The 22,382-nt window shown below is 37.3% G+C and overlaps 1 protein-coding gene across 2 annotated transcripts in view; it reads left to right on the top strand.

Moving 5' to 3' along the window:
- The window catches only part of DISP1 (dispatched RND transporter family member 1), a 253,315-nt gene extending 242,345 nt beyond the window's left edge, over positions 1-10,970 (top strand). For both annotated transcript variants that reach the window (XM_023502005.2, XM_023502007.2), the window contains one exon: positions 1,291-10,970. In XM_023502005.2, coding sequence (XP_023357773.1) covers positions 1,291-4,935 — 3,645 coding nt within the window. In that variant the 3' untranslated portion in view covers positions 4,936-10,970. The remainder of the gene's footprint in view (positions 1-1,290) is intronic.
- The last annotated feature ends 11,412 nt before the right edge of the window (positions 10,971-22,382 follow it).

Below are 22,382 nucleotides of genomic sequence, written 5' to 3'. Positions count from 1 at the left end.
TTAGCCATTTCTCAATTAGTGGACATGTACTTTGTTTCCAATTCTTAGCTATCAATCATAAAAAGTGTTGCTGTAAATATAATTTCCTAGCCCCACCAACAATATATTAGTATACTTTCATAATCCTTCCAACATTGCCTGTTGTCATTTTTTTGTTATTTTTGTCAATTTTCAAGGCAAAGCCTGAAATTTGTTTTGCATTTCTTATTAGTGATTTGGGGCATTCTTTCATGTGGATGTGAATACTTTGCCATTTTTTTAGAAGAACTGTTTGTTCATATCTTTTGACCATTTACCTTTTGGAGATACCCATATTCACATCTTATATATATTTATCAATTGTGTAGGTAACTTGGAAAAGAAACTTTTACCAGAGAACTTGGATACAAAGATTTTTTTCCCCATTCATCCACTTTTTTTCTTATCTTAGATGCATTAATATTCCTTGTAAAGAAGCTTTTAAAGTTTCAAGTAATCAATTAACTATTTTATCTTTTGTAATTGTCTCTATTTCTTGTCTGGTGAAGAATGTATCTCTTGGCCATAACTTTGAGAGGTATATGATCTACTTCCCTTCTAATTTTTTCATAATATGCTCTTTAATATTGTCAGATATTCATCTAGAATGTATCATGGAGTCTGGTGTCAAAGGAATCCTAATTTCTGCCAGATTGCTTTCAGCAGGTTTTATCAGATAAGTTTTTTTCCTAGGTAATCTGTATTTTCCACTTCATTTCTATTATTTCTGATCCCCTTTGTTTAATCTGTTCTAATGATGTGTGATGGTTCTGAGAACTGCTACTTTATAATATAATTTGGGCTGTAGAAGTGCTATCCTCCCTTTGTTCCTATGTTTTTTTCATCATTTCTTTTGATATTATAGATTTTTTGTTTTTTAATGAATGTTATTATTTTATCAAGTTCTGCAAAATAAAATTAACTTTTTATTAAATTTTTCTACATTTGAATCTTGACTTGTTAGGATCACTTTTCATTCCCTGCCAAGAATTATGCAGTTATAGATAGCATGGTTCCTTGAATCAGAGTTTTCAGACTCCTGAGTCAGTGCTCTTACCACTATACCACAATGCTCTCTTGCATTTAAAAAGAAATCTGTTTACTAAGAATGATACTCAATTTAAATGATCATATGGTATAAAACCAGATTATTGAAGAAAATATATCTTCACTCAAATCTCAATTCCCATGTATTAGAAAATATAATTTGACATATTTATTGCTCTTCTAAAATGTTTTTTGTTGTATTTTTAAAAATTTATCTCTATGCAGATCAGATCCCATTCGCAGTTTGGTGATCTCTGCCAGAGAGCTACAGCTGCTTCCTGTTGCCCTAGCTGGACCCTGGGAAACTACATTGCTATACTTAACAATAGGTCGTCCTGTCAAAAAATCGTCGAGAGAGATGTTTCCCATACCTTGAAGCTCCTGCGAACGTGCGCCAAACACTACTACAATGGCACTCTGAGGCCAGACTGCTGGGACATAGTGTCCCGAAGGAAGGACCAACTCAAGTGTACCAGTGTGCCTCGTAAATGCACCAAGTACAACGCCGTTTACCAGATCCTCCACTACCTGGTGGACAAAGACTTTCTAAGCCCAAAGACAATTGATTACATGGTACCAGCCTTAAAGTACAGCATGCTCTTCTCGCCCACTGAAAAAGGGGAAAGCATGATGAACATTTACCTAGACAACTTTGAGAATTGGAACTCATCAGATGGTGTGACAACTATCACAGGAATAGAGTTTGGTATCAAACACAGTTTGTTTCAGGATTATCTTTTAATGGATACCGTGTATCCCGCCATCGCCATTGTGATTGTACTCTTAGTCATGTGCATTTATACCAAGTCCATATTTATCACTCTGATGACGATGTTCGCCATAATTAGTTCTTTGATAGTATCCTATTTTCTCTACAGAGTAGTATTTAACTTTGAGTTTTTCCCCTTCATGAATCTCACTGCCCTTATCATCTTGGTCGGCATTGGAGCAGATGATGCTTTTGTACTCTGTGATGTTTGGAATTACACCAAGTTTGACAAACCCCACGCTGAAACCTCTGAGACGGTGAGCATCACACTGCAACACGCCGCACTCTCCATGTTTGTCACCAGCTTCACCACTGCGGCTGCTTTTTATGCTAATTATGTCAGCAACATCACCGCCATCCGGTGCTTTGGAGTTTATGCCGGGACTGCCATTCTGGTGAATTATGTCCTCATGGTCACTTGGTTGCCAGCTGTAGTAGTGCTTCATGAGCGATATCTCCTCAATATATTCACTTGTTTCAAGAAGCCTCAGCAGCAAATGTACAGCGACAAGAACTGCTGGACAGCAAGCATTTGCCAAAAGTGCCACAAAGTGATTTTTGCCATTTCTGAAGCATCGCGGATTTTCTTTGAAAAAGTGTTACCGTGCATCGTCATCAAGTTCCGGTACGTCTGGCTCTTCTGGTTCCTTGCCTTAACCATAGGCGGGGCGTACATCGTATGCATTAATCCAAAGATGAAGCTTCCCTCTCTCGAGCTGTCTGAATTCCAAGTGTTCCGGTCCTCTCACCCGTTCGAACGCTACGACGCAGAGTACAAAAAGCTTTTCATGTTTGAACGTGTTCACCATGGGGAAGAGCTGCATATGCCCATCACGGTCATCTGGGGAGTGTCCCCTGAAGACAACGGCAATCCTCTCAACCCCAAAAGTAAAGGGAAGTTGAAGCTGGATACCAGTTTCAACATCACTAGCCCGGCTTCCCAGCTCTGGATTTTGCACTTCTGTCAGAAGCTGAGGAATCAGACTTTCTTCCACCAGACTGATGAGCAAGACTTCACCAGCTGCTTCATCGAGACATTTAAGCAGTGGATGGAGAATCAGGATTGTGACGAGCCTGCCCTTTATCCATGCTGCAGCCACTGGAGCTTTCCCTACAAGCAGGACATTTTTGAATTGTGTATCAAGAGAGCGATCATGGAGCTGGAGAGGAGCACTGGGTACCACCTGGACAGCAAGACCCCAGGACCAAGGTTTGACATCAATGACACCATCAGGGCTGTAGTGCTGGAGTTCCAGAGTACCTACCTCTTCACACTGGCCTATGAAAAGATGCATCAGTTCTATAAAGAGGTAGATTCATGGATTTCCAATGAGCTTAGTTCTGCACCCGAAGGTCTCAGTAATGGTTGGTTTGTCAGCAACTTGGAATTCTACGATCTTCAAGATAGTCTCTCTGATGGCACGCTCATTGCCATGGGTCTTTCAGTGGCTGTTGCATTTAGTGTAATGCTCCTCACAACTTGGAACATAATAATAAGCCTTTATGCAATCGTTTCTATAGCTGGAACTATATTTGTCACTGTTGGCTCCCTGGTTCTTCTGGGCTGGGAGCTTAACGTCCTAGAATCGGTCACTATTTCAGTGGCTGTTGGTCTGTCTGTAGACTTTGCTGTCCATTACGGGGTTGCTTACCGCTTGGCACCAGACCCTGATCGAGAAGGAAAGGTGATCTTCTCACTGAGTCGCATGGGCTCTGCCATAGCAATGGCTGCCCTGACCACCTTTGTGGCTGGTGCCATGATGATGCCCTCCACAGTTTTAGCTTACACTCAGCTTGGAACTTTCATGATGCTGATCATGTGCATCAGTTGGGCTTTTGCAACCTTCTTCTTCCAGTGCATGTGTCGCTGCCTGGGCCCTCAGGGCACCTGCGGCCAGATCCCTTTACCTAAAAAGTTTCAGTGCAGTGCCTTCTCCCATGCTTTGTCTCCAGTGCCAGACAACAAGGGACAGAACAAAGCACACGCCATGAATACGTATCATTTGGATCCCAGAGGTCAGAAGTCTGAACTAGAACACGAATTCTATGAGTTAGAACCTCTGGCATCCCATAACTGTAGTACCTCAGAGAAGACAACTTATGAAGAAACCCACATTTGTTCTGAATTTTTCAACGGCCAAGCAAAGAACCTGGGAGTGCCAGTCCATGCGGCCTACAACAGCGAGCTCAGCCAAAGCATGAAAAATGGGAGCAGCTCTGCTTTGTTGCAGCCGGCTGTGGAACATCACACCATGTGCCAGCTCTTCTCTCTGAATAGGAGGTGTAGCTGCCCCCATGCCTACAAGCACCTGCGGTACAGTCCTCACTCTTGCCAGCAGCTGGGAGACTCTCTTTGCTTCCAGTGTGCTCCAGCAGCAGGGAACTTTGTGCAGGTCCAGAAGACCCTGGCACCTCTGAACGCAGTGCAGCAAGCCCCTGAGGGTTTGGCGCATCCCATGCAGCATGTCCACCACTGTCCGTGCTTACAGGGGAGAGCCAGGCGCCCCGTAATGCAGAATTCGCTCCCAAGAAACTTTTTTCTCCATTCAGTGCAACACATTCAGTCCCAAGAAAAAATCAGCAATGCCAATGCACACAGTCTTCAGAGCATCGAAGAGAACTTGAGGGTTCTTCCAAAGACGGCGGACTCCTCACCATTGACCTGCAGAAGTACAGACTCTATAGTAAAATTGTGTTGTGATCCCAAGAAGACTGTATTACCAAACCAAAGGGAACTCTGTAAAAATAGGGACGCTTGTGACCTAGCAGGGAATTCTGAGGTCAGTGGGAATGAAAGCAAGGGCATTTGCTCAGTGAATCAGACTGAAAAATTCGAGAGTAAGGCGGACCCGAGTTCACCACAGACTGGTCTAATTGTAAGCTCAGAACATTTAAACCAAAATGAACCAAAACTTATATTTAACAGTTTAAGGAGAGAGAGTGGTTATGTATCTCACCCTAGCAATTCTCAGTGTTGTGGCAGAGTTGTCAAGGTGAAGTGCCATTCTGTGGACTATCAGATGCCAAACATTGAAGCCAATGTGCCTGCTGTATTAACACACTCGGAACTTTCCAGTGAAAGTTTAATAAAAACACTATAATAAATATTAAGTTTAGAAAGTGTCTCAATTTTTCTTTTCAAGTAGAAATTCAGAATGGGTCCTGAACACTATGGAACCAAATGGAAATCTCAGTAAACCAAAAGACAAAATCTCATAGCTATTGGGTGGAGTTTTATTTTATCCTTTTTCTGAAAATAGATGTATCTCACTGAAAATTGTGTTATTTTTCTCATAGGATCATTATAAAATTACTTCTAATAAAATAGTTTTTGCAATTGGTAGCCAGAGATAAGAGAGAATGTCCTCTCCACTATCTTTCCCTAGAACTCAAGGATCTCACTTTGCTCAGGGATCCTAGATCCCATAGTTTCTGTTCTTTTAGGTAGTCATATTTTTATCCCAGTTCAGATCCTGGACTTTTATTTAAAATCGACATCAGTTGAGCATAGATAGTTTTCTCCTATCTGTGCACAAAGGTATAAGAGTGACTTTGGGTTTAATAGTTAATTTAGAGATGGTTCCAGCAGTAGTTCCACAAAACCTTTTTTGGACTGAGCAATGGGAAAACACTGTGCTATTGATGAAGTCATGTTCAAAGGTAAATAGATAATCTTAGCCATTCAAGGGAGGCAAGTAAAGGAAGATCCTGTTTTAAATGTTCCAGAGACTATTCATCCATGTTCAATCCAATTTCATACTCAAATTGGGATCATCTCAGTGTTACCTGGCATCCATATTTGTCTTTCTTATTCAGCTATTAAATTGGTTGGCAAAGGAGCCACAAATAATATTCAACTGAACTATCATTTCAACCCCAGAAAGATAGAATGTCCAAGCAGTCAAAGAGTATTAATGAAAATTTGGTCTTGGAAGGTTAACCTTCTTATTATGTATTAAACTACATGAGATGAGTCTTTGGTTGGTGCAGGTCCACCAATACTTTCCCCCCACATGGTAGAATAGATATTGAGTGTCTTTATATCCACATAAGGAGTTTTATTCTCTGGAAAGATCCATTTTTATATTCTGTGCCCAGGAAGATTTTCCAGTGACTTATTTCTTTTGTTATTTGATGGATTAAATTGTCAATGTTTGATGACACTGTGAACATTATTCTACTTTTCTATGAGGACCTAGAATTGTTCTCTTTCTTGCCAAGAAACTGAAGTTTCAGGCGGCATTTTAATTGACACTAGCATATCTATTGTTGGATCAGTATATAGAGTTGAGCTGTTGGAGCCTGCCTTTTGGGTAATAGTTCAAACAACACATCATATAGAACAGGATGTCATTTGATCCTCAGTGCATTATAACCTCATACAAGGAGACAGCTCTCAGCCATCTTTTATTTTCTTGTATGTATTTTGGGTTTTTTGTTTTTTAAATGAAAGACTTGGGTATCAGATTGAGCCTTCTGATCTTTGGAATACTCCCTACAAAAAGAGTTTACTTTCTAAAAAGCATAATATCAATTATTCCACTAGAATGCATATCTATTAGTCCTACCCATCATCTCAGGCCTGAAACTAGCCTATGGTGAGTAAACTAGTAAGAAGAGAGAGCAGAAGCCACAGTCCTAATGATAGGTTTTCCTTCTGATACATCTTACTTTAATGAGGACTGTTAAAAATTCAAGGACTCTGCTCTTTTATTTCCATTGACCTGGATTTTCTTTTGTTTAAGCAAAGTAACAACAACAACAACAACAAAAGGTTCTTCCATTATACTACATAGCCAGTATATTAATCATCATTTGATTTTGTTTTTCTTGATTGTCTAACTTGAAAAGAACATAAGGCACCTCTCTATCCCCAATCCCATCCATGTGTGGATGCTAAAGTAAGCTTTGGTCTTTGGACCCTAAATAGCAACTTTTTTTTTTGTTTTTCATCCTCTGAATATCATGTCTCTTTTCAGTTATTCAGAGAGGCTTTGAGAGACCATGTGGACTTGTGGGAGGAAAAAAAAATTATTTAAAAAGCCAAATATAATTCTTATCTCACCTCTTACCTATGGTATGGCCTTGAATATATCACGAAATCTGTTGTTCATTTTTTTCCCCTAGTACAATGGCTGTCATATTAACTATTTCCTCTTTCCCTCCAGGGCTTTTTTGTAAGCCAGTGTTGGTTGTTGCCTAGAAAGCTTTTTGAACTCAGTTTGAGTCTGGGGCCATACAGAGATAAGGCATCATTATTTCCAGTTCAGTGCCACTAAGGAATTTAGACGTGTCTTCGAGGATTGACTTGGCCAGCAAATGAGTGGATAAATTGCATTTTGGAAGGAGTGCCCTTTTTTCTTCCTGATAAACTATGTTTGTAACTTGGGAGGTGTCTGATTTAGGGAAAGATTTTGGTACTGTTTGTATTCCAGAAATCAGAAAGAAAGTCCCTCTGTAGTAGATAGGTTAGAAGTCATGTACACATAGCTTATTTAAACCCTTTCTGATGTGCTTTGCTAAATCACACAACATCATATTTACCTAAACTGACTTTTTCTTTAGTGATTATGGCCATGTTACCAAACTAGTTCTTGAATTTTCTTGCTAAGCCACTTACTTAATTTCTACTTCATTGAACAAGTGGATTATTCAGAAAGGAATGAGTTTTTCTTCTCCACCCCTATCCCCAATCCTGAAGAATAGATGCATTGTATAAAGAGTAAACTACACATCTTCACATGTGTATGTTCATTTCCTGTATATAATTACTGTAAAGTACACATACTTATAAAATAGAACCTTTAAGAATATGCTGCTATTAAATCTTCTTTCCAATAATCTGCCATGCCTAGACCTCAATCCTTCCAACTCCTTTTTTAAACAACAATTTAAATAACAGTTCTATAAATATAAGTAGCATAGGAAGAAGTTTAGGAAACATTCTTAGTGGGTATTGTTCCAAATGTAAAGCATCTCTTATATTGTCTGCATTAAAAATCTGTACTTTGTTTTTTTCAAGGGAGATGGGAAAACTTAGATAGTTGGACTTAGCTAAATTAGTTGAATTTAACTAAGGCAATCAGTCTAGAATGGGAACATGTACTAGTTTTTGTACAGAATTGAATCTAAAGACTTGATTTTAAATACTTTCACAAATAATTAGAAAAGAAAATCTGATAAGTCCATAAAGACTTATTTCAATTGCATTCAAAATGTATGGCAGTACCATAAGTATATTCACATTCCTTGCTTAAGACTTCTTTACTTTGTTGTAAACTGTATTTAGCTGACATTCAAAATATGGTGCTTTATTGCTAGTGATTTTTGTATCGAGCCAGAATACTGCTATACAATGGCCATCCCATGGAGCATACCTGGGCCCCAACTACTTCTTGGGACACATACTTACTTCTAAAGGATTTGGTATTTAGGGTTATGGCTTTGGAGTCATTACTGAAAAAAGAGGTGCAGAAGAATTTCCAGGGTCCACTCAATGCTCCATGCCACGTCTTTAAACGCTGAACAGAAAAGGCTTGGGCCCAGGTCTGCTATGCAAATTCTATAGGTTGACCACTGTTAACATTTAAAAAATTCATTCAACATATAAGTATCTGTTAAATATCTACTAGGTAATGAGAATGCAAAGATTGAAAATAATGTAATTACTGACAAAAGAAAGCTTAGAATCATTCTGAAAAGGAAATGAAGCTTGTGTTCAATTAACTATAATATTACTTAAGCTATGAAAAATACACAGGGGAGGAATCAAATATGACAGGAAGGTATGTGCTGGAGGTGGGGTGGGACAGGGACAAAAAAAAAGGACAGTTTTGTGAGGTTGGGACTCTAGAGCTAGAGCTAGGGCTTAAAGGAATAGAATTTCAGTATGAGGAGTTCTAAGCAGGAACTTAACTCAGGGAACTTAACTTTGGGATTTGTATTTATATGCCCAATATTTATAATTTATTGCACATAAATTTAGTTTAACAATAATTAAGTATCTATTGTGTGCATAAAACCACTAGACAGTGAGAAAGATAGATACAAAGCATAGAGTCTAGTAAAGCTTATAATTTTGTAAGGCGATAAAACAATACAATAGCAACAAATAATAAAACATCAGTAACAGAGAAGTGATAGCTTCCATTAATACTGCTATTATCTGACAAATAATTGTGTATTTATCTGATAAATATTTGAAGGGTATCAGTCCTTCAAAAGGGTGATTTTAAAAAACCAATCAAAATTATACTGGATAATAAAACTAAAAGGAAGCATTAATTAATCACTTTTGTAGGTTTAAACCATGTAGTCACTAAAAATAAAGATGGCATTTTATTAATTTGCTGAATATTGATGATATTAATTAGCACATCTACCTCCTTTTAAGGTTTGTCAGAATAATTACTGTCTTTCTTTAAGTAAATCTGGTCAGAAAGAAAGAATGAAATCTTTAAAAAGAAGGCAGTGCCCAAGGGTGAACTCTGTCTGGTCTTGTCAGTGCTGTAAGATGCTACTTCTAAGAACTCTGACCTTGTAGTTTTCCTTTTGAATCAGGTGTGTAGGGCAGGTTGAGGGGGAGAGAGGCAAGGCAAAATGGCCCTGTATTAACCTGCCCAATAACCTGTAAGGAATCTTCTCTTAAAAAACAAAAAAGAGTGCTGAGATCTTTGATTAATGTTTATGTCATTCTACTTAAATAAAAGAGTACCAAGGGTAGAGATGAGAGTTCAAGTCAACAGATACTTATAAATCTCTTCTATTCATAAGGTACCAAAGCTTTTCCCTGGAGGGCAGAGTGCAAAGCTGAACTAACAGGTCTCTGCCCTCAAATATCTTGCACTCTAATTCAGGTAAAATATGACCTGCACATACATAGTTTCAGTATAGAATTCAGCTTAAAAGTGCACAAGAGGGACAAAGTACTTTGGAGAGTCCCCAGGAACTGAGGATGGGCTGTGCTTCCCATTTACACATTCATTGTCCTAGTACAGATCTTCATCACCTCTCACTTAGGGAACAGAAATAGATTTCTAATTAGTCTCCCCACCTCAAGTCTCTTTCCAATTCATCTTTCACTCAGTTGTTGATGTAGTTTTCCAAAAGTAAATCTGATCCTGTCATTCTTCCCTTCCCCAATAAATTCCAGTGACTCCCTATTACTTCTAGAATTTAAAAATGAAATTCTCTGGTTGGCATTTAAACCCTTCCCAATCTGGCCTCTTCCTCACCTTCTTACAATTCATTCTCCTAAGTGACTTCACATTCTATTCACATGCACACTGAATCTCCTTATACCTTGTATTTATATTTGCTGTCTCCCAAACCTGTTCTGCTCTTCTCCTCTAGAACGTCTAACTTACCCAATTTCCTTTAAAACTCAGCTCAAATATTATCTTCTTTAAAAGAATATTCCCAGTCATTCCTGTTACCAGTCCCTTCCCTCTGAGATTGCCTTCCATTTATACTTTATCATAAACATTTCTAGCTGCTTTCATGTTGTTTCTGCCATGAGAATGTGAAGTCCTTGATAACAGGGACTGCTTTTGAGTACAATGTTTGTCTTTTAGTAAGTTTATTATAAATAATTGTTACCTTACAAAAGGAAACTCCATTCTGCTTCCATATTCAGTTTTGTGAGACAAGAACCTGACACTCAGAACCAAGAACATTGTAAAGGTAAAGAACTTTGAAAGCTATAATAAGGTCAACCCAATGAACAGACACCATTTCAAAGGACTGAAGCCCCTACCTACTTCTCACCAGAGAAATGATGGACTCAGGTTTCAAAATAAGACTTTTTTGGTTTGTTTTACAAGTTATACATATTTTTCCTTTTCCGATTACAATGGAGAAAACAATATTTTTTTTTGTTAATAAACAACAAATATTTAAAAAGAAGCTATAATTAACTGGCATTCTCAGCAGCGAGGCAGACATTGGTTCCATCGTTGTCTTTACCATAGTAAACATTGTAAATAACTCTGTAAAGCAGATCAGAGGATTAAGGAATCAGATTTAAAGCCAGAGGGAATTTAGAGGTCATCTGGTCCAAACCAGTCATTTTGTAGATGAGGAAACAGGTCCAGAGACGTTATGTGATGTATCCAAGTCATACAGCCAATGACAGACTCAAGTTTGAACCAAAAGCTTCTGACTCAAAATTTAACATTCTTTTTACAGTTAACTTCCTATGAGACATAAACATCTCTAGATAAACATTTCCAATTACTTATAGGGCATTTCTATTTCCTATTCAACTTGTCCAAAACGTCATTTTTCCCCAAAAATAGTCTTTTCACCTAATGTTACTGTTTTCTATCAGAAGTACCACCATTCACCCATGTATGAAATCCTATTTGGTATGATCCTTGACTCTTCCCTCTCATACCTGATCAATATCAATCAATAAATATTTACTACTGCCTACTGTGTGCCAGACACTGCCAAACACTGGATTTGTTGCTAAGGCCCATTAATTTTATTCATTTAGCTCTTATCACATCTATCACTTCATCTTTAATCCCTCAGCAAGTCCTTATTAAAGTATACTTGGACTGTTGCAATAGCTTCTTAACAGGTGGTCCCATGTAAATTCTCCCCCTACCTCTAATCCATCCTTTTTTACTATTGCCAGATTAATCTTATTATACAGAGATCTGGTTTTGTCATGACTTCTTAGAACCTACTGGTTCCCTATTTTCTACCAATTCATATTCAAACTCCTCACCTTGGCGTGCAAGGCCCTCCATCATTTGGACTCATTTGGCATTATGTTCCATTATTCCTTTCCTCTTATTCTTTTGTCCTAGCAAACTGGTCTATTCCCCATCTTCCAAACAAACTCTAATTTCCCTATTAAAACCCTAGGCAGAAATACCTGGGGGAGAGGGGGAAGAAGAGAATAGAAGCAGGCCAAAGTTTATACTATAAGGTCCTTAAAAGTCCAAAGTAATTTCTTGAAACCTTTCCTAATTTTAGTCCCTCTAAAGTTGATAGTAACCTTCTTCCTTCTCCCTCCTCCCAGTTTCACATAGCCCCCTTCTATAACTCTCATGCATTTATTTTGTGTTATTACTGGTCTGGAGAGATATCTGGAATGTTGCTTTTAGTTTGGACTAGTTCAGGAAGGATATTGATAAATACAGGATCCAGGGTACTAGCCAGTACTGTTGGTGAAAAGAAATGTCACAATTGGCTCATGTAAAAAGACATTTAGCCTTAACAGGACCAGTGTTAAGGGGAACAAAACTGTTTTTTAAAGGGCTATCCTTTTAAAATAAGGTTTAAACTTGTTCAGCTTGATTCTAGAGCGCAGAACATGAAATCTGCAGAGGCAGATTTCTGTTTCAAATAAGAAAAACTTAGCACTCAAGAGTTATTGAAACAATAGAATGGGCTACCTCCAGAGGATTTTGTTCCCCCATAATTAAAGATCCTCAAGGAGACTTGATGACAATGTCTTATTCGGATATGGGTTGATCTCAGTGACTTCTTGGGTCCAATCTTATTCAAAGATCATATGATTTTGTATGATAGTTCCCTGATTCCAGTCTCCCAACTATTTGTATTATCTTCCTCCTTAAATAAAAAAAATAAATTCCCTTCCTCCCTACCTTGTATCATGGTGATAAGGAATCTATGTCTAATTTCTTTATCCCCTGCTCTTATTCCATCTCTGGAAGAATGCAAGCTTCTTAGAGAGAGGATTCTTTTCTTTTCTTTTCTTTTCTTTCTTTCTTTCTTTCTTTCTTTCTTTCTTTCTTTCTTTCTTTCTTTCTTTCTTTCTTTCTTTCTTTCTTTCTTTCTTTCTTTCTTTCTTTCTTTCTTTTTTTTGCCTTTGTATTCCTCAGGTTTAGCACAGGATCTCACAAATAAGTGCTTAATAAAAGTTTGTTGAGCTAAATAGTCATTTATATGTCTTAACCCACTACACTATAAGTTTCATCAGGGCAAATTTGGATTCCAATATAGACTTTAAAACTTTTTATGTCTTTTCTCTTCTACCCCCTGCCAACTGTTTAGTCTAGTCAACTATTTCCAGCAAACCCTTCATAAATGTGTATTAAATTAAGCATCTTCTATTTTCCTTGTGCCTAAAATGGATCACTGTTCTTGACTTACTCTTTACCCTTAGTGTGTTAACAATTAAATGATAACTTCTGCCCTTGTGAATATTACGCATATGAACTATTTGTGCCCAGCCTGTGGTAGAGCCTTCCAAGCCCATATTGGTTTGATCAGTCACAGTTGGACACACTGTACCTTGACCCCAACATAGTGATGTCATTTTGGTTGCTTCAAGAATGAACCAACAACCAAATATCACACATGGAACAGATGTTGGACTTTATATTTTCAGAAATATTTAAGATGAGAAGCTATGTTAAGACTGCAAAAGCATGCTGGCTGTGGAATCAGGGAATCAACTCCACTTTTGTTCCCGTTCTATCTGTGGAGTCCTCATATGATCCCCAAAGCATCAGCTTCCTCATCTGTAAAATAAAGGAGGTCCGGCTCACATGCATTTCCTATGATCCTAGTTGATCTCTAACATCAATACATTTTTACCTAACCTATTCTTTTTTTTTTTTAATAATTTCTTTTCATATAACTTCCTTTATTTCCATCCAAAGGTCAGCAGTGGATTCCCCCACCCCCAGTAGGTAATAATAAAATCTCAGAGTTGGAAGACCATCTTTAGTTGAAAAAAGAACTTCGTAACATAGTTTACAAGTTGGCCATCTGAAGAAAAGTCCATTAAGAGCAAGGATATCCTTGCTCCTAATTCTGTCCTTTGGGGCCAAGGAGAACAAGACCCATCATTCAGTCAGAAACCCTTATTCAGTCAGAAACTACTTGCCAGACCTCATATTAAGTACTGGAAAAAGAAAAGGCAAAGCAAACTGAGACAAAAAGGCAAGAACATGGTCCCTACTCTTGAGGATCTCAAATTTTAATGGGGGAGATAAACAAATAGCTAGGCACATACAAGATATATAAAGAGTAGATGGGAGGCAAATGGAGCTCAGAAGCCAATTAAAAAAAAAAAACAACTATTCACCACACAGTGAGTAGACAGGCAACATTCCTGGACCTCCTAAGCATACTCTGAATCAGAGACAGCTTCTTCATTATACATTATCATGCTCTCACAGAACCCCCCAGGTTAACAAAATACATGGTCTAAGGGCTGGGTTCTCCCTCTTTCCCCCAATTTGCCAATTCCATTGCAATCATATGGCACAATCTGAAAACCCTTGGCCATTATTGTTGCCATCTTATGGATATTCTCCAGTTTGCAAAGTCCTAGTGAGCAATGTGGTAGAAAGGAACAAGTATTACACATAACAGTGGCAACATAGCACTTTGGAGAGGGCTCTGGAATCAGAGAATATAGGTTCAAATCTCATTTTCTGTCATCTACCAACTAGATTTCAATGAACAGGAAGGAAAGAGGCCAACATTTCTAAGAAAATCTTAGTTACTAAGGCTCATGAGGTAATAGATTTGGAGCTGTCAGGAGGGAACTTAGAAGATCATCCAGTACAAATCCTTTATTTGATAGATGGGGAAAAGGAAGCACAAAGAGGTAAATATAGGGTCAAAAAATTATAACTCTAGAGCAACAGGGACTTCAGTCCATCTAATTCAGCCCTTTCATTTTATAAATGAGTAAACTTTGGCCCAAAGTCAGGGTTTCAATTTGGATACCCAGCCTTCAAATCCAAAACTTTCCAATAGACCATGCAGAATGAATCCTACATTTTAAAAGGAGGGAGTTGGGTTCAATAGCCCCTAAGGGCCCTTCTTGCTTTCAGTCTGTGATCAATCAAGTGATTGGTACCATCTTATGGAGTGAGATGAAGGATCCATTAAAAAGTCAATGGCCTATCTGAAAGATGGTGTTTGGTGATGGATGTAGGAAGGAGATAAGTCAAATACAAAAATGAGCAACATGAACCTGTTTTCTAGAAACTTACACTTTAGACGTGGGGAGAAGGGGAAGGATAGGAGAGTTGACATGTACACAAATAGCTATAATATATGGCATCATACAGGGCTGTTAAATAGAAATGGGATCACTAAATCATACACAAGGATTCTGAAGAACACATATTGACTTAGAAAGCCACATGTGTGTATAAGTTTCTTTTTTAAATTAATAATCAACATATAAAATCACAGAGGAACTTTATCTGGTTTGGAGCATCCTCAGGAGTGTCATCAGATAAAATACAGCCTGCTGTGTGTTTGACACCTTTGATGTCAGAGATAGAGGATTGGGCTCAAAGTCAAAAAGATCTAGATGTTAGATGTTTTACACATACAGACTGTGTGAGTGTTGCTAAGTTACTTAATTTCTCAGTGCCCTAGGCAACTGGAGTTTCCTTAAACCAATAAAATTTCAGGTCCAGGAACAAATTATCCCTTATCCCTACCAAGCATAGTGGAAAGTTCCATAAAAGAAATATTAATAGTGCTAAGGATGTTCAGAGTAGAGAAAGAAGGAAAGGGGGATTCCTAGAAAGGTATTATCGAGCAGGGTCCTGGAAGATAGGTAGCATTTGATGTGGAGGAGAATGAATGGGGTCATGGCATAATTCAAAATCTAAAAGGAAATTAGGAATTTTGGGGGAGAGGGGAAAGAAGCACATGATATGATTACTAAAGGTTTAATAGAATTGATCAAGTTTTATTGAATGGATAATGGTTTACTGGTGTTCTTCAGATAGTGTCCAGTATGGCAGTTTTAACCCTTAATTATATGACTTGGAAGAACAGTGGTAGGTGGACTTCTGAGGGCAATACCGGACATACTTTTGTACCCACATATCTGCATCTTCTGTTCGGGAAGGGTCTCATAAGTAAGGATGTTTTCTTGTGATCATAAGTTTGTCAGAATGTTGAGGGGAAAGTAAAAAGAACAATTCATAATTATGTAACATTTTAAAGTTTGCAAAGCACTTTATATATAGTGTCTCAACTGAGTTCACAATTCAGTGAAGATACTACTTTTTATGATGCTCTTATTTATTCCCACTTTATAGATGAGGAGACTCAAGTAGCAATAATTTAAGTGAATCACTTAAGTAATGCCCAGATTAACCCACACAGTTAACAAGTATTTTATTTGTTTATTTAATTAAATCTTTTGCAATTACATTTTTCAAGATTAAAAATTTTCCCCTTAACATTTATTTTTTAATATTTAATTTTATATTATATTTATTATATTTTATGAAATTAAATTTGTTATATGAAATTTTAATATTTATATCTTTCTTATATTAATTGTAAAGATAATTTTCAAGTTAAGAAGCATGTGAAGCAGGTTTCAAAATCAGACCTTTCTGTTTCCCAGTCTAGCAGTCCATCCACTGTGCTGCCTTGCTGCCTGAGCCCCTGCTAATGTGGAATTTGGGAGAAATTAGAGGCAGAATTTAATCTTTATATCAGAGGGGCAAGGGACAGCAACTAAGATTGTTCATAATTTTTCAAGAAGAATATCCAGCCTTCCCTAAGGAAACAAACTTTTTTTTCAATACTTCAAGAATAATGTTAACAGTGCTTCTCAATGTATTTGTGACAACAAATAACTCATTTGTAAAAAAAAACTCTTTTTCAGGTTTGGAAAGCACCATCCTCATAACAAGTTATATTATCTCGTTTCATAGACCTGAACCACAGAATCTCAGAATTGGCAGATACCTTAGGGACCATCTAAAGCCAACCTGAATTGGACTAAGAAATCTTAGATGAGTTAACAGGGTTAGCCAGGGCATTATTGCTAGTAATTTTCAGAACTGGGATTCATATGAACGTCTCCTGAGTTCAAGACCAATAATTCTTTCTACACTCTGCAAATTACAAATAATTAGGACTCCAAATGGGAAGAAAATTTTGCTAATTTTTTCACATAATGTTCTTTTAAAAACTTAATAGTATTTTTCTAATTAATGTAAAGATAATTTTCAGCATTCATCTTTGTAAGATTTTAAGCTCCAAATTTTTCTCCTTCCCTCCTCTCCCCTCTTCCCAAGACAATCAGCAATATGATATAGATTATACTTGTGCAATCATGTTAAGCAAATTTCCATATTAGTCATGTTGTGAAAGAAAACTCGGAACAAAAGAGAAAGAAAAAAAGTAGAAATGGTATGTTAAAATCTGCATTCAGACTCTATAGTTATTTCTCTGGATGTGGATAGCATTTTCCATCATGAGTTTTTTGGAACTGTTTTGTATCATGGCATTGCTGAAAGAACTAAGTCTAAAATAGTTGATCATCACAAAAGGCTGCTGTTACTCTATATAGTGTTCTCCTGGTTCTGTTCACTTAGCATCAACACATAAAATATGTTCTTGAATGTGATCTCCATTGATGGTATTTATTTTAAAATATTCTTTAATTTAAACTTTTCACTAATTCAGACTTCTCAATCCTGGCTCCCCTCTCTCCTCCCTTCTTCTCTACCAATTATTTCAAATAAATGAGATTTTATATGGCATAGATAACCCTATACTATTCTTGGAAAGGTCTTTGGCCACAATAAAAGTTTCAGATTCAATTAGTAGCTGGCATTAATCTCTGCCACAGAAGAGATGGTGCATAAAACCACAACCCAACCAGCTCCTTTGGGCCAAATTTCTGTGCATTCAGACTTTGGGGGAAAACTTTCCAAAGCAGATAAGCCTTTAGACAGAGTTTCCTTCCTTTCCTTCCCTCTACCCTACCCTACCCCCAAGTACAGTGAAGTTTAAACAAGTTTATCTGCACTAAAAAACCTACAACTTAAATGCCCATTTTTTCTCTATGATATGTGCTTCTTTTTAAAAAAAAATAAAACTTTAGTTTCTTTGCATAGGATTTTCATCTTCCCTCACCAGTCATTTACAAATATAAAGCCATATGACCATATCACAAACCTAACTTACTTGGGTCTCTTTGTCTTGCTCTGAAACCATTCCCTCCCATCCTAATGAACAGATACATAGTTAATTAGAATTCCCTGCAGTGTAAGACCTGCCAATTGTGGGAAATTACACAGTGGTTTTGCAAAACCTATATAAGGGATGGTAAGACAATTAAATTCTATCCAGTATCAATTCTTCTGTGAGTAAAAACATTTAATCCTGGTGTTTCAGAAAACCAATTTGGGTACAAAGTCTAGGTTTGACTCTGACTTGTGGTTATTTGTTCCAAACCACATGAGGGTAGTTAGACTTCATTTCTACCCACTTCAGGAGTAGAGGGAAGCTGATATTTCCCTCTTCACTCCAGTTTGGTTTCAGAGCCTGAAACTTTTATTGTGGCCAGAGACCTTGCCAAGAATAGTAAAGGGTTATCTGTTATATAAAACCTCATTATATTTGTAGATGGCTGGTGAGTGAAGATGAATATCCTATGCCAAGAAACTTAGGTTTTTAAGAAGCACATGCCATAGAGAAAAAATGGGCATTTAAGTTGTTTTCTAGTGCAGAGAAACTTGTTTGGTCCTTCAGAGGTACAAAGCAAGACTCATTTCATTTCCATTTCAGAATTTTATTAAGTACCATTCATATGCCAGATCCTTTGCTAGAAAATGGGGAGTTCAATACAAACGAGTTTTTATATTCCTAAAACTTGACACGTAATAGGATTAATCCATTAGTACTTTGTTCATAGTTACCTGATAAATGTTTGTGGATTGATTTAATTCAAGAAATTCTGAAAATAGGGTTTGAGTAAGGTAGTCAGTATAAATAGTAAAGTCTCCAAGGATAAAGGCAGGGTTTAAGAGCAGAGACAAACATGGTGAATGCCTTACACAATTTGTAAAAATGGGAAAGTGAAGATACTGGTCAATGACAAGATCAGGAGAGGATGGTGCAGTTAGAACTGGTACAAATCTTGCCAGAGAGGAAAGATTACTTACCAATTAGGAGATTGTAGCAAAAGTCTAAGCAAGAAGTGATGAATATCTGAACTTGAGTAGTGACTGATGAATGGGGAGAAGGGGACAGATGTGAGATAGAAAACTATGGTAGGAGGAAAGGTTGTTGAAGGATTGAGGCAGCAGGGAGCAAGAAACATGCTTGCTCAGGGAGTGGTTGGGAGTGGGGGAAGGATCCAGGTCAGAAAAGCCAGCATTTGAAGGAGCTGCTAGAATTGCTGAGTCCTGATAGAGGCAGATGGACAGACAGGAAGAAATGTGCATCTTCAATGAATGGATGGACAAACACTAAGTAAAGGGAGACATTGAAAAAAGAATAATTTAGCTACAGGGCAGAAGAAAAGATTTAGTTCTTAAGGGGAAGTATCAAAACAGTACTATTTTCTTTGGTTTCATTTCCATTAATAAAACCATATGTGTTTCTGAAGTTGAATCATTTGCAAGTACCAAGAAATTTAGTGACACGAACTTTCTTTTATGAGTCTTTTAAAAAGTGAGAGAAGTGTGAAGAGAAAGATTCAGAATAAATTCCAAGTTTGCTAATCATGGATTAGTTTCCAAAGGGCCAAAGGGTAAGGAGGAGACAGAAGAAAATAATGGAATGGGGATTGGAAGAGGGGAAAGACAGAGATAATGTGAATAGAGATGAGAGTCAAGATGGGCCTGGCAGCATGACTGGGTAGAGATGATGTTTCAGATGGAAGACATTAGGTGAAGAAGAAGATGAGAAGTGAGCTCGAGGGGTATTTTAGTTACGAGTAGGGAAATCCCAAAGCCTAGTTAGTGGAAAATTCTGTTCCAGTTTAGCCATGTTCCCTTTCATAGTCTCACTTATAAGAAGCATTGGGTATTGGGAGGGAAAGAGATTATTCTGGATGCAAATGGAGCTTCTATGCTGTCCTGAAAAGGAACGACAAGAAAATCTCATTAATTCAGAATTTATGATAATCATGGTCCTAGGGAAGAGGTGAATGTAAATTCACCCTAAGGTTAGGTATTTAGTAACAGCTTTGGCAGCTAAGGAGAAGTCAATTGAAAAGGACAGAGATAAAGTAAAGGAGCCCAATTAGGAGGCTATTGCAATAGTCTAGACAATAGGTGATGAGTACCTGAAGTAGGGTGGTGGCTCTGTGAGTGAAAAGGGACACATTCTGCAATAGATAATTATAGCATATGACAGAATGTTAGAGAAATAGTAGACAAGATGCTTTGTGAAAGTCTGGGGTCATTACCCACAGTGGCAATCAGGCAAGGCTTCTTGCCAAAATTAGAATTTAAGTTGAACTTTGAAGGATGGGTAAGAATCCAACAGGTAAAGAAGAGAAAATATTGTAAACATAGGGAATAATGTAGGGAAAGGCCTGGAAGAGGGAAAATATAATGAAAAGTCAAAATAAAACCAAAGTAATATTGCTATTACCATAAGAAGTTAGCCTAGAGATGCATGATTTAAAGACAATTGAGATATATAGTAAATGTTTTCCAATAATATTCATAAAAAATGCATTCCTACCCAGAAAATTCTATAATATACTAAAGCAGACTTGTCTTCTCTTAATCTCAATTACTAGGGTTCTATTATTTTTATAAGGCATTTGCATTTGATTTTCAGATAAAAAAATGTATGATAAGATGACTTCAAATTAGGCTGAATTTTTTTTTTAAATCATTGTTATGACTCTTGGAAACAGAAATGGCGAAATAAAAAGTTTCATTTCCTTTTGGTATGCATTTCACTGCAGTAAGAATTTAAGCCATGGACACATGTTTGAGCTACATCATAAATTCAAAATCTTAGACCTTGAAGAGATTCCCTAGAAGTCACGTAATCCATTCCACTGCCTCTCAACAGAGGTGCATTTAAACTATGCCAGAGAGATCCTTTTCTTGCAATCCGTAGAAAACAAAATTTTACAGCCTTCTTTGGAAACACAATCCATCTCTAAGATAAGAAAATACATTCTAGTAAAAAGAGTGGGATTTTAAAAAAAAGATTACTGTTTTATTAGGATGGAATTGGAGGTGGGGGAAGAGAAAGATTAGCAAAAAGTACTCACTCAAAAAGATCTCTGATTTGAATAATAGCATGTATACCCCCTTGAAAGCAATGATTATTTCATTGCATAGCCCAGCACCTGACACATAAAAGGCATTTAATAAATACTTGTTGACTACTTGATGATTTCATGAATATGGTTATTCCCTCCAACGATGAAGATGGTGACCTATTTCTGCCTGCCCATCCTTTCTGATGGGTCATACATACCTTAAATGTACTGAAGGTGCACCTAATATTCTTTCTTGATTTTCTTGACACTCTGAGGATACCAGCGGAGCAAATGGACTTTCTAATAGCTTCTTTCTTGATATTTATGACCATTTGCTTTTTTTATTCACATATTTCTTTGATGATTTTTTTCTTTATTTCTCTTTCAAAATTCCCTCTTTGTAAAATATTGGGTGATTTCTTTGGGTGATCCTCAACTTCAGAGACTATAGTGTTCCCTGACAAAGCTGTACAATACAGGATGGGATAAAGGCAGCTCAAATTAGCTCTCAAGAGCCAGTGGTTAAATTTTCAACGTGAGGGGCAACTAGGTGGCATAGTAGGTAGAATGCCGGCCCTGAAACCAGGGGGACCTGAGATCAAATCCAACCTCAGATACATATTAACTGTGAGAATGGGGCAAGTCATTGTTTCAAATAAATAAATAAATAAAAATTTCAATGTGAGCATTGCACCTCAAAAATTGGCAAATGATACAAGTCAGGACTTGAGTTATCGTTTTTCTGATTGTCTGAACTTTATAAAAATGATGGAAACCATGTTTGCAATGTAGAATAAACAATGTGTCATAAGTGTGTCTCTCCCTCCCCCCACCTCCTAAATTGTTTAATTACTAACATACCTTTATATACAACCCCGCCACAAGAACAATGGTTTTAAAAAAGGTCAGCATTCGTTTTTGTTTCAGGGAAAAGTTAAGGATCATTCAAAGAACTTGGCAGTTTCCCAAAGGCAATAATAGTAGCAATGATAATAATAATGAGAATTCATATAGCAGTTTAAGAATTTAAGTTTACAAAGCACTTTACATGTTATCTCATTTGATCCTCACAACTACCTTGTCCGATTTGTACCTTGTCAGGTACAAAGGAGGAAACCAAGGTTGAGGGAGGTTTTCCAGGGTCACATAACTCATAAGTATCAAAGATAGGATTTGAATTTGTCTTCTTGACACTAAGTCCAATACTATTCATTAAGCCACCTAACTACAACCAATATACTTTCCGCCTTCTCTTCAATTCTGGGCCCATCTCATTGTCCATTTGCAGTGTTTGTACAGAACATATTTTTTTGGTAGGCAATTAGGGTTAAGTGACTTGTGCAAGGTCAAACAAGTAGTAAATAAATATCTGAGGCCATATTTGAACTTATATCTTCCTGATTCCAGGATCAGTGTTTTATCCACTGCACCCTCTAGCTGCCTCCTAAAATATACAAATTGATGGATGCTCAACTCCTTAAGTTGTCTGAACAATGGGTATTTTTCACCCACATAGTTTTATCTGGGTGGGTAGTTAGGGCAAATTATTTTGAGGACTGG

This window comes from Sarcophilus harrisii, chromosome 4 (genome assembly GCF_902635505.1).
Source record: "Sarcophilus harrisii chromosome 4, mSarHar1.11, whole genome shotgun sequence".
In the NCBI taxonomy this organism is placed as follows: Eukaryota; Metazoa; Chordata; class Mammalia; order Dasyuromorphia; family Dasyuridae; genus Sarcophilus; species Sarcophilus harrisii.
The sequence above is the reverse complement of the archived record's forward strand: the minus strand, read 5'-3'. Positions and strand labels throughout refer to the sequence as shown.